The 13,115-nt window shown below is 32.0% G+C and overlaps 1 protein-coding gene across 1 annotated transcript; it reads right to left on the bottom strand.

Moving 5' to 3' along the window:
• Positions 1-6,114: 6,114 nt before the first annotated feature.
• LOC143912671 (kelch-like protein 25) lies at positions 6,115-12,781 on the bottom strand. The gene is made up of 14 exons (XM_077431967.1): positions 12,726-12,781; positions 10,166-10,306; positions 9,945-10,084; positions 9,695-9,873; positions 9,413-9,610; positions 9,179-9,343; positions 8,957-9,109; positions 8,724-8,884; positions 8,429-8,651; positions 8,172-8,352; positions 8,012-8,072; positions 6,453-6,550; positions 6,291-6,365; positions 6,115-6,224 (listed from the first exon to the last, which is right to left on the bottom strand). Exons 1-14 carry the CDS (start codon positions 12,779-12,781, stop codon positions 6,115-6,117), a joined length of 1,941 nt encoding a protein of 646 aa, XP_077288093.1.
• Positions 12,782-13,115: the final 334 nt, after the last annotated feature.

Here is a 13,115-nt window from a genome sequence, read left to right as displayed (position 1 = left end):
TAATTATCGAATGTTGTTTTGTAACGTGTGGGTTGTCACGATAAAGTCGTGGGTTGGTCACATCCGATTTTTATCCTTGTTTTTAAATGACTAAAGATTAAATCAGATATCAGATAATTGTATTGTATAGATAATGACACAATCTGAAATATTATAATCTAACGACACAATCAGTGAAATACTACATATGTAATTGAGCAGCTCAAATAACCATTTTATTAACAAGTCATCACTTTTGTTCTATTTAAAAACATAAAAATCATTGCTATATATGTAAGTGCTCATCATCATAGCATATGAATAGACGCAAAAGAATATCCAGGTAAATTTAAAGTCTCAAACGTACACATGAGTGATTTTGTTTAGTTCGAATACCCAAGCACATCAAGTGATAGGTGAGTTCCAATTAAGTAAAGTGAGCTGGGAGCGAGGTCGCCGACGATCGAGGCCCGATATTAATCTCAATGAGTCACATACGCCCCAGCTTACACAACTCCCAAGAACTCCGTACAGACTAGTCTAGGGGTTGGTAGTCAAAAGAGGGATGGGAGATGGGGGGGGGGGTAGAGGTTGTGACCCACCCCCATCCGAGTTATGATCCATTAGGGGCTCGCTCCGGCCTCGTGCCCCATGAATATTATTTTACATAATCGCCTACATAATACTTCCCGTGCCGGGACCTAGCTGTTGGGACGGGACAGAATAAAGAAGGAACGATCCCGGGTCAGCGGGGCTGAATTAAATTTCCCGGGAAATAATTCTTATTTAGCTTACGTAAGGTAAGAGAGTGGCGCACTGCCAGACGTTGCAACGAAAGTATGTAACTTAAACGTCTAATTAGCCTTAGTTCTGTCTTTCAGTTTACTCTGAAGTATAACTGTGTGTGCTTGTTTCCGGAATTAATGGTTTGAATAGAGCGTTTTGTGGTTTTTATAAGTTGTTTGATCGAAATTGGCGGGCGAGTGTTGTAATGTTGTAAGCTATGTAGTTTTATAGAACCATTTGATTCCAATCTACCTTTGGTACGTTTGTATGTAAGTGAAGCCCGTTAATATGCTCAATTATAATAAATATATTTTATTTGATCTTTTAGTCTGGATTTGCTACAACGAATACAGGCTGTGAATATAGTATCAAATTTAAATAAATAGATGAACATGTCATGAAAGGAATTTATAATAATTAGTATTATTTAATTTAGTATCATTTCATTATAATAAATACAAATATTTATATAATAATTAAAATTATATGGATTGTATATATATATTGTATATAAGTATGTACGAACTCAAAACATACATGACCAAAATGCTATTTGATATATTATTATTTATATATTATTAAAATGTGTTTAGCCTAACCTTGTTTCTTCAATTTTTTTAATTATTTTTATAAATATTATCTTCTACAATTTAACGAGCGGACATACATGTGGGATTGGTATGACTGAGAATATTTAAATTGGTAGGAATGGCTGTCATTCGGGTACTCCGGCAATGGCCGAGCCCGAAATGAGATATTAAACGAGTTGGTAAAGACTTTGACTTTGAATATCCTCCCGCACACATTCATGGATCCCATATACATAAATATATTGTATGTTTGCTGATTTTATCGGGAAGAAATTCAAAGATTTTGATAATATAAGTTGAAATGGTCAGATACAAAATGGGTCGAAACAATTTAAATAGGTCTGAACTTTTTGTCTATGAAGTCTACCGTAAAAATACAAAAAAAATCTTTTTATATATCATTTTTAATTTAAAAATTCCGACTTTGGTGGAATAAAAAATTTTATTGCACCATAGTGGTCAATGAAGAGATATAAAACAAATATTAGCATATTAATGAATCTAATGAAGCTTATGTATGTATTTATGCAAACAGAATTTTAGATTTGAAAATTTAAAATATTATATAATCTACATATGTACATATATAACTTATTACAAAAACAAATTATGGACTCAATTCTCCTTACCGAGTAATTAATTATTATTAATTTAATTTGACACGTCCTCAAAAAGAAAAATATTCCCAGTGATGTTCGTATAATCTACGACTTATTTTAAATAAAACACATAAATACATCAATAAAACCTTCAAAAGAACACTTTTATGTAATATAATCCTAATATTGAACTTAATTACAACCTGTATGTTTATAAAACATCGACCAAAGTACTAATTGCTACCACACAACGTAACGAAACGCTACCGAAACTTAATTTTTAATGTTCGAAACGATTACGCAAAACTCAAGTGCGACCTTTACACTTTAATACAGCAATAAATTTTAACTCACATTTACCGATTTATGAATACTTAAATACAACTGGGACCGTAAAGGTTAATCTTGGCAATCTCCGTACGGGCGTAACCTACGTATGTACTTACGCTCTCTTGATCGCAGATTTAAACACACACACACACTAAAATTTAAGGAAAAGGCTTTCTCGAAAACGTGTTTGTTTAAAATTTTGCCCAAAAACGTTTTACGATATATAATAGTGGTTATCTGTGGCCGTGGATAGTATAAAAGTTTACGTTTTTTGGATGAAACGTACCTGTGTGCCAAATTTAAACTCGCATACTCGACTTTACACTTAGACTCGGGGTACCTCGTACCTGAGTGTTTGCGTCTGGCAAAATCCCAACCACAACATATTTTCAAAGGATTTTCAGAGTTCCTTAGGCTTTCAGGCTTACAAGAATTCTGTTAAAATAATGAACCGAATTTTCGCTATATATTTTGCTAAGAAATTTTACAAATTTAAACTCAATCTCCAACACAATCAAAGGCTTTGCAAGTTTCCCGTTTCGAACGTGGAAATTTGGACACAATATTTTTTTGTTACATTTTTATTAAATAGAAAACGTGATTGAGGAATTTTTTGAATAATTTTTAAATTTATATTTACAGTACAGTGATAACAATTAAAACATGAAAAATTTTGTTCAATAATATCATATTTTCTAGATAAATAGAAAATGTGAATTTTATTTTAGTGTTATAAATTTGTTTTAGCTATTTCTCATTTTATACCTATAAAATGAACATTACAATAAGAGTATTTACAAAAATAATGTACATAAGATAGATGATGATCATTGGATAATGAGATTTTATAATTTGAAAAATATGTACAACAAAATCAATCTGTTTAAAATAATTACATACATAATGTATTATGTCTTCGTGGGCTTTTTAACTTTCGGATATTTTTTCTGAAATATGTAAATAATAGCTTAATATAACTTAACTATGAAGTAGCCCGAAGATGACTCACAATAGCCTGCCTTAAATATGCAACAAGATTTGATAATTTTTCAAAATTTTACAAACCCAAATTTGACATTAGTTTTATCATACATTTTATATTATAAATATTACTTTAATAAAACTGTGCCACAAAAAAAATCTCAATTTTTACAATTGAACTCGTAGAAAGCTAGTGGTTAGCGTAAATAATGAATTATCGTCTCCAAAAATAATCGCAGCTGGCGTTCCGCAGGGGAGCTTGCTTGGCCCACTCTTGTTCTCCATATATATAAATGACATACCTATTCCAAAAAACTGTCACATAGCCCTATATGCAGATGATACCGCTTGCTTCACAATTAGCAAAAAACCAGACACTATTCTTAAAAATCTTGAATTTGCAATTAAAACAATTACTGAACACTTCACCAAGTGGAAAATTCAAATTAATCAAACCAAAACAGACGCCATATTCTTTAGTGTTAGAAAGCATAAGCCAAGTTCAGATCTGAAAATCCCCTCTGGAGAAAGTCTGAAATGGCAGTCAGTAATAAAATATTTAGGAGTTACGTTCGATAAAAGAATGAAATGGACACCTCACATTGACGCAGCGAAATGCAAAGCGATGCGGGGTATTTCCTCAATATATCCAATATTTAATCGCCATAGTTCTTTATCAACGCTAAATAAAATAAAATTATATCGCGCGCTCATATTACCATTATTAACCTATGCTTCACCTGTATGGAATAACGCCTCGAATACTAACCTTTCCAAGCTCCAAGTAATACAAAATAAATCCCTAAAAATAATTTTTAATACACCCATATATACTAACCTGAAAAAACTGCATGCCATATATAAAATTCCGTTTGTTACAGATATTACTAACTAACTAACCAGTAGATTATATGAGAGAATCACTAATAACCATACTGACACACTTGTGAAGAGTCTCGGTGATTACAACAAAATGTCTATACCCTTCAGGTATAAACACAGATTGCCTAAAAACAATTTGCTTTAGGTCATCGACTTAAGAGTATTAATTAATATTATGTATTAGATGTATTATGAGCATTTATAGGAATTGTAAATAGGTTTTTGAGCTCTTATTCCTATTATGCTGTACATTAACATTAGAATAATATAATACTATGATTACTAACAAAATTAAATTAAAATTGTAAAATAGAAAATGATCAGTAGATCAGTAGCTTTTAAAAAAGAAATAAGATGTATTGTGAACATAATTTAGTAATAATAAAAAGCATTTAAAAATCAATAATCAAACCAGACTCTACATAACTACACACATACATACGAATGGAATTTATTTTATAATGTGATATTCTATTTCCATTCGTTGCTCGTACAGCAGGTTTACGATTGTTTTAAGTACGCGCACGTGTGATATCGAACAGTTACACGTGTACAAATTATGCACGCGGGTTATGGTTGAATGCGAATTTCGTATGTGAAAATATGGAGTACGCCGGTGGTTTACGGTCGAACCCCATGTTTATAGCCGTGTTGCTAAATGTTAGGCCTTTGCCAGTGGAACCGAGGAGGCTTTTAAGGATATTGGATGATCGAATAAATTCTATTGACTGTAATACGTCTGGGAGATGTTGGCCTTTGAAAAAGGGTAGGCAGGGAAGATTGTGAGGACCCTCGAACACGTTCAACCACTATTTTATCTTTTTGTTTACTCCGTCTCATTGATTAACCGGAAATGACGAAGGTAGGATGGGTAATGCTCCCCCACTTCCCGTTTCAAATTTGCATATTTGGTGGAACTAATTCAACTTTTGTGGGACACTAATTAATTGAAGGGTGATCGAAGACGAATCGTTCTCCTGTCAGCCGTTGACTTATCAGTGTCGTTACTGCTTAAGCTTTCTTTGAATTTGAAAACAGCTTTTAGACTATAATTGATACAGTTAATCTTGTTTTTACGGTGTGTATAAATTTCGATTTTTTATATTGTTAATTAAAAATTTAAGTCATATCTACAAAACTTTTTCTATACAGTAAATAATGGCCATACATTTGTGTACGTATACAAAAGTGATCCTTATTGGCCGACAAACATGCTATGATCAATAGAAATCATATATTTTGACATTCAAGTAAATTAGAGGTTCTTAACAACGTTTTTCAATCAATAGGATTTGAGATGTAGAGATTGCTTGCTGCAAAAAAATCTGAAATGAAATATATGAATATAAATGTATTCATTCGAATTATTGTTGTTCTGTTTGTAGTTGAAAATCAATTTCAAAAAGATTTCAAATAGTTCTTCTAATATTACGTAAAATTCATTACACTCATTTGGATTACTTATAGCGAGTGATGATCTCTTAAATCTTAACAAAATATAATATATAAGTACATATTTCTAATGAAATAATTAATTAACTAATAACAATACTTTTAACACAGCGGTGGATTTTAAATTGTTCTAAAAGATAGCATAAAAATAATATTTCTGACCAAAAATGGATTATCAAAATTCAAAAACTGTAAGGGTGTATTCTCTAGTCTTCTGTTTAAATAATAAAGTTTCAATTCACATTTTTAATATTAAATTTAAATAGTTGTACTGCTCAAAGTATTGATTATGTCAAAAAACTGACCTAGAAGTTGTGAAAAAAAACGTTTATGTGACATTTTATAAAGCACTTTTTATTTTTGTTAGTTTTATAATAACTGGAGTAGGCACCAATTAATTTTCTCAAATGGATTTTCAGATTCCTAAGAATTTCTAGGTTTTTCAGATTTCTGTTATTTTTCTAACATTTTTATTAAGTTCCACTTTACTACTTTCATTTCTAGTATATTCTCATTCATGACTTTGCTTCATTGTACTTAATTACTTTGTTGTGTATAATTTTAATTAATTTATTTTTATAATACACCTGACCATAGAGGCATATGAAGCCAAATTGTAAAGCCGCTATAATTTGAAAAAAATTAAATAAAAAAGCGTGACGGTTAAAAATAAAAATTTTCCACCACTCACCATGCAATACGACGGCACGGTCGAGCAAAATTCTCATTTTGCGGTTAAAAAAATCCAGAGTAATTACAGCGGCGGCTAAAAATTTTCCACGCGATTAAAATGCTTTTATCGCTAAATGCGTTTTTGCACGATAAAATCTACGATTCGCAAAACTATTAATACGAATCGAGGGGTTTCCTGGAGGAGTGCAGTCGTCCCGTCCCGTCCCGTCCCGCCCGCGACCACTACCGTGTCCCTTTTTCCCGACCCGGACGTTGGCACTTGAACCAGAAATAATTAAAAACGACGTCGGTAATAATTCAAGTCGCTCCCTTGTATAAAAACACAAAAGGTTTCCGATACCGGCCGCGCCTTACAGCTCGGACAATGGAGCCTCTAAGGGAGTGTGAACCGAAAACTACCCCCAAAATCCCCCTTGTGGCCTTCATCCTCGTCAAAATATCAACAAAAAAAAAACGTAAAAAACGTATATTGAATTATATTTATATTCCAGCCACTGTGAATTTTGCCTTTCTTTATTTCATACAATGAAATTTTACGTATAAAAATATATCATACTATTATATCAAATTTCTGCATTCATATTAAGCTGCCTTCAATACTCACCATTCGAAACTCAAAGTTGTCCAAAAGAAACAATATATATCATGCCCATATATACTACTAATAGATTACACCCCTAAAACAACATTTCGATAATTGTAGATACTTCAAAATAATTACATACATATCTAGAACATTTCTAGTATTTGACAACACTCTCAAATACCATACTAAGAAATAATTAAAAGGCCTTATTTTTTTATAAAGGCAATTCTCGTCTTTTAATTTTAAACATATGTATGTACATAGATTGCCAAAACACAATGTGATTCAGATCGTTGATACTATTTAGTCAGTAACACACAAATGCAAATAGATTATTGAATCTTTTATTTTATTTCTTCTGCAGGAAGAAAATAAGTTGAGAAGAGATGATATACATATTATATGCACATAAATGGATTGCTAAAAATTATTTACAATAATCAATGGGTTGTGTTTTCGTTTATTTTCTGAAACCAATTGAACAATATTTGCAACCATTTTCCTTGAATTTTGAATCCCAAGCCAAGGATAAACTATCCAAAGTTGGTGATTTTCCAATTACACACATCCGTTTGTTTTTAAAAATATTAAGATTTTCAGAATTTACTACATTGTTCCGAAAACTATTCCAAACTTCAACCACTCTGTTTGAAAAGAAACAATCTCTGATCCATTAATCCGGTTTTTCTTTTTGGAGAGTGTGACCTCTAAGATGAGTGTTTTCAATGAACGTTATGAGTTTGGATATAGGAAAATTATAATGATTTATTATTTTAAAGAATTCGACTAAGTCGCCTCTTATTCCTTTCGTCTCCAGTGTAGTGAGATATGAAACTTTTGTTATATTCATTTCTGATCTATAAAAAAATTCGAAGTCAATAAATGGAAAAGTGAGAACTTTATTATGATTCCAAGATAATATACAAACATTTTTTCAAATTTACTACAAAGTCAACAACAACACACTCATTTATTTTAAATTTGTTTACAAGTATTTAATTTCATAAATTATATTGAATATTTCATATATAATTTATTATGAACTTATCACAGCAGATCATATTATAGAATCAAATGGTATTAGAAGAGCATTTGCAAAACTTCTTTCTTTGCTGAGATTTTTTAAAGCATACCAGTTTTGGCTTACGTCGTCGTATTCCCAAACTTCACTCAAATAGCCTTCATTATACCCACCTGAGAGTTATAAAATAATATATTTACAAACGTTTAAAATCAAAATTCAGTCAATCAGGTTTATATAAATTTAAACTCAGCTGCATAAAAAAAACTCACCCATGCAAAGTAATTTGTTTCGGTAAAAACATAAGCTGAGTCCATATGGATAATTTGGCATAAGGCAATAAGATGTCCATAGATTTGCGTAGGGATCATAGCTTTCAACACTAGAGATTCGAGAGAACGTTACATTGTTGTAACCACCGCCGACAAAAAGTTTCCCTTTGATTTCGACACTCTGAAAAATAAATATTTAAAAACATGTGTATTTTAAAAATATCATGATGGTGACCCATCACTAGAAAAATAATCACCGAATGATCTTTTCTTTTAAAAAGCATCGGAGCGCGATATGTCCAAGAGTTGGACTCTAGCGAGAACACCTGCATTTCATCGGTGGATATATCTTTATCATCTATCTTCTTTCGACCACCTGTCACGTAGATTTTTTTGCCGATGACAGAAGCACTATGACGACTTACAGCTTGCAACAATGGTACAACGTTCGTCTCCCAGTTCTTTGTCTTATTGTCCCACCTATTAGAAATCAATTTTAAGATTAGTTCAATATGATTTAATTTCTATACAAATCAATGAAATTTTTTTCACCTTTCAACTGTTGACATTATGTTTCCATTTGCCTCACCACCGATTGCGTATACATCAGTGGATTTATCATGACTAAGTGTCACTGCTGAGAACAAAGAACGGGCTTGATTTAACGGCTTCAATTCATGTTTCTGACCATCTTTCAAATCAATATAGTCCACCTGAGAAAAATTCAATGTATTACAATCAAAATTATCAAAGAGAATACTTCACAACATCATTGAAAACTTTACAGAAGTGACTGCTTTATTTGAACTCGTTCCACCGATGATCATGATCCAGTCGCCAATGAGAGCTGATGCAAAATGTCGCTTGTTGATTCCAAAATTTTTACTTAAAGTCCAAGTATTATTCGTTCCGTCGTAAATATCAATAGTGTTTGCCACCTTTAAATTAAACAATTCAATTTATTAAAAAAGCAAGATCTACTTTTGTTATATGATGTGAAAACTTACATCTGCCTTATTATCTCCAACTAATGCTATTTTGAAATTTCTCTTGGAACCTTCTTTTTTTATTGTATTCTGACAATTTGGCAAAATTGTTTGTAACGCTTGTTTAAGAATCGTAATGCACTCTGGGTACAAAGAACAGAAGTCGACAACTTCCGTGAAGACAAACTGAAAATTTTAAACATTAGCAAACGAATATTATATTTTTTCGATAATACATATTTTTGTTATATGTACCTCGGTTGAGAGCAACGTCAACTTTATAGAACTTAATAGATCTACCAATTTATTTCTACGATTTGCACCATCAGAAGACACCCATAATTTCACAGATTTAAAGAGTTGCTCTTCGGAATCCACATTTATTTCACCGGACTTCAAGATTTCGAACAAGGTAGAAGCTGGCAAACTGAGGAATCCTATGGTTTTGTACAGCTGAAACAGAAATACAATTCTAGCATATTCAACAAATCAAAATGATTTTTATATATGTACATATTTAAACTAACCAAAACTTACAGTCTTAAAGTTATCAAGAGTTAACCTCATTGCCTGTTCTCTCGACATTGGATCATCCGAAATTCGCAAGACTTCCAAACAATTTGTTTGATCGATTGTTTTGTGTTGAGGGTCGATACTATTGATTTCTAGTTTCTTGCCTAGTGCTACGAATTGTTCGAAATACTTGTCATCAATTTCTGAAAGTTTAAGTTTTGAAATATTCAACCAAGAAAGCAAAAATAGCGAATGAATTTAAAGTGACTCGTACTTATTTTTCCCGTGTAGCAATACTTTAACATTGCCTCGATGACCGGATATTCGAAACCAGAAAACGTGGCACTCAATTTGCTTTGGTTGCTAGCGAAGAAATCGCTGCAAGCCGAGAGAACTACCATGTGTGCAAAGAAGCTACAATTAATAAATAAAAAAAAACGATGCTTAGAAGTCATAGTTTGTACATAAATTACTTTTAAAATCAAAAAAAGATACCTTCGGTTGCCAACATCGAAAGTCACATCAGTGAACTTTTTCTCTTTCATAGCATTATACAAAAATTCGAGTCGGCTTGATGAAAAACCTCGTTTCGCCAACACTTCTATCATCTCGCTTAGTTTTCTCACAAGTCTTCTCCTGCAAGATGGTATGAAATTGCAAATTGGACATGTTCAATATGAAAAAGCGTAAATTAGAATATAGCAAGACTTACTTGTTGGACAGAATCCCAGCAATGACTGGCGTATTACAAAGATCCTTTAATCATCACCAGTTATAGATAAACGTATCTCAACTGACTATCCACAAATATGTTTTCATTGTGATAAATTCATTAACATTGAAAAACCACAAACGTAAATACATAACTATAAAATAATAACGAACATACCTCGGTTTTATAATGCAATGCAGTAAACTATCCCTTTTTACAATTCTGATTGTTTTCCTGATGTTTCAATGAGGTTTCATGATAATGCGGTATTTTACTTACTACTGTGTAAATATGTTTTCATTATGATAATTTTGTTGACATTGAAAACCCCATATAAATATGTACAGCTACGAAATCATAACAAGCATTGAAATGCTCGGCGTCATCCAGACCTCAATTCGATCACTCTCGAATACATATTTATTTTATTTTTACATAAATATATGTATACTAGGAATGCTTGACAGGAAGACCCCAATGCGCCTTCCTGGACAATTAATTACAAACAATGCAGCATTTTACTATTACATAAATCACTGTATTTCCTGAAGTTGAAGAACACAAAATAACAATTAATTAATTACAGAATTAATCCATTGAGACATCTATGGATTTAGATTGTGGACATAATTTTTATAAATTATACATATGCACATACGTATGAAGACTCTAAGATTTAAATACATTCACAACGATTTGACAATATATCATAAGCTTTATGTAGTAAAAACAATGGATATACATAATTAGAATGAGAATAGTTAGTCATTATAAGTATCAATAGTTTAACTCTATTACTGTCCAGTGGTGAGCCGTGACTTTTAGAACAGGGAACAAAGTATGGATAAAAAAACATATGTTTAATTTTTAAATTATAACTATATGTATGTCTTGAAATGATGAGAATATTTTTTTTATTTTTTTGCTATCAGAAACATCCTAAGTAACCCACATTTCTTAATTACATCTGGTTTGTTTTCAGAATTAAATATTGTGAATCATCTGTCGAACAATCGATCGAGAATGCAACATATTAAGAGGGCTGGACAGCAGCGCCTTGTCCATACAAACGTATTATACTTCTCCCTTCCTCAATTATGGCAATAGAGAAATTATTTTTTAATATGCTATGGATATCCACCATTGGGGGTGCATCTATCGTTTTATTTTTTTGATTAATTATTTTTTATAGGAGCTAGGAGCCGCCAAACATCTATAAAATCGCCTCTTTTTTACACCCACGAAACGAGTCCAGCGTGCTTATTTAACGGTCGATTTAAAAAAAAATACGCCGATAGATGCACATAAAGTATCTTTCTCATACCGATGATGAAATTTTTTTAAAAATTGGTCCAGTTTTGGAGGAGAAAATAGGAGAATACGAAACCTCGATTTTGTCAATTTAAAATACGTTTTATCTGGTCGAAGCGCAACTGTTGCATTAACTCAATATATATATATTGATATATATATTGTCGCATTCACTCAATATATACATACACTCAATATATATATCGAAGAAAGGAACGGTAACAAAATTAAGGTTTCGGGTGTGCAGCCCTCTTAAGGCCTCGTTGTTTGTTTCCAATTTATTATTATTTTCAAAAAATGTCATTCCTACTTTACCTTTATTTAATGAAGTATTATTTCGGTTTTGACGACAGTACTTTTTCGTAAAGTGACGTAAAATCACATGTATATTTTAAGCTATTTAACCAAGTATGTATAATATATTTACGCCTATCAACCGTGTATATGTACTTAAATTTTTATTTTTCAATTAATCATGCACACTCGCCTAACAGATTGCTCCAAAGCGGCGAGTATGCTAAACAGATTAAGACTCATAAGACGCATAATTCATAATTAACATCTAAATACATAATTAGACATCTAAATACATAATTATTACATACATACGCATGTAAATCGAAACAATACCTGACATCTATGGTCAGATATTACAAACATCGTATACAATACGATCAATAACATTATTCATGAAACAAAACGAATTTTTACATTCAACAAACAACCACAGATACATCTATGGAGAGAAATCTGGCGAAACCTGAAATATAACAATAACTTAAGGTTTGCAATAGAAAATTGGAGAGGAAAAGCTAATTTTACAGGAACCGTTTCAATGAAAATCAGAAAAATTGTCAAATTCTGATAAGAAACGATCGACCTTGACGAATAAAGTGTTGGCCAACAACGAGACTCTAGTGAGAATCTAGCCCGTGACACACTGCACGAAAGAATACAACACTCACCACTAGACCACGCTGCTGGTTATATACTTATAAAGTTTAAGCAAATTTAAAACATCATCGATATTACAAGTAGGGTATATTTGGAAGAAGTGATATTGGCCCATTGACTTCCATACAGCCCATGTTCGACTATAGATATTTGCATAAAATTATGTAAGTATACAGTGAAGATCCTTTAACCAGGACATACAAACATGTAGATAGATAAGACTCTTAGGGAGGGAAAAGGGGAGTATCTAGTCGAAAGTGTCGATTTTTCTGAAAGCTGTGTTGTTCAGAAACAAACTCCCTGCCGGCTATCTAAAATCTTGCGTTCATTAGTCAACGTTTAGTCGCGGCAGTTCACCGTTTAACAAGTGTTCAAACACAGAGCCGCCACCTCCAGAACATTTGTCTTCCAGCTTTAATTCGGGATACAGGCACTGCCAGTCTCGGTTGACAACCCCTGGTGCTATCT

Source organism: Arctopsyche grandis, chromosome 6, assembly GCF_051622035.1.
Source record: "Arctopsyche grandis isolate Sample6627 chromosome 6, ASM5162203v2, whole genome shotgun sequence".
In the NCBI taxonomy this organism is placed as follows: domain Eukaryota; kingdom Metazoa; phylum Arthropoda; class Insecta; order Trichoptera; family Hydropsychidae; genus Arctopsyche; species Arctopsyche grandis.
This window is presented reverse-complemented; position numbering and strand designations above follow the sequence as displayed.

Coding starts and splice junctions, on each gene's coding strand:
- LOC143912671 (XM_077431967.1), bottom strand. CDS start 12,781: ATGGGCTGTATGGAAGTCAATGGGCCAATATCACTTCTTCCAAATATA. Junction 8,353..8,428: donor TTAAAAGAAAAGATCATTCG/GTGATTATTTTT, acceptor TTTATTTTTCAG/AGTGTCGAAATCAAAGGGAA. Junction 8,073..8,171: donor AAACAAATTACTTTGCATGG/GTGAGTTTTTTT, acceptor TATAACTCTCAG/GTGGGTATAATGAAGGCTAT.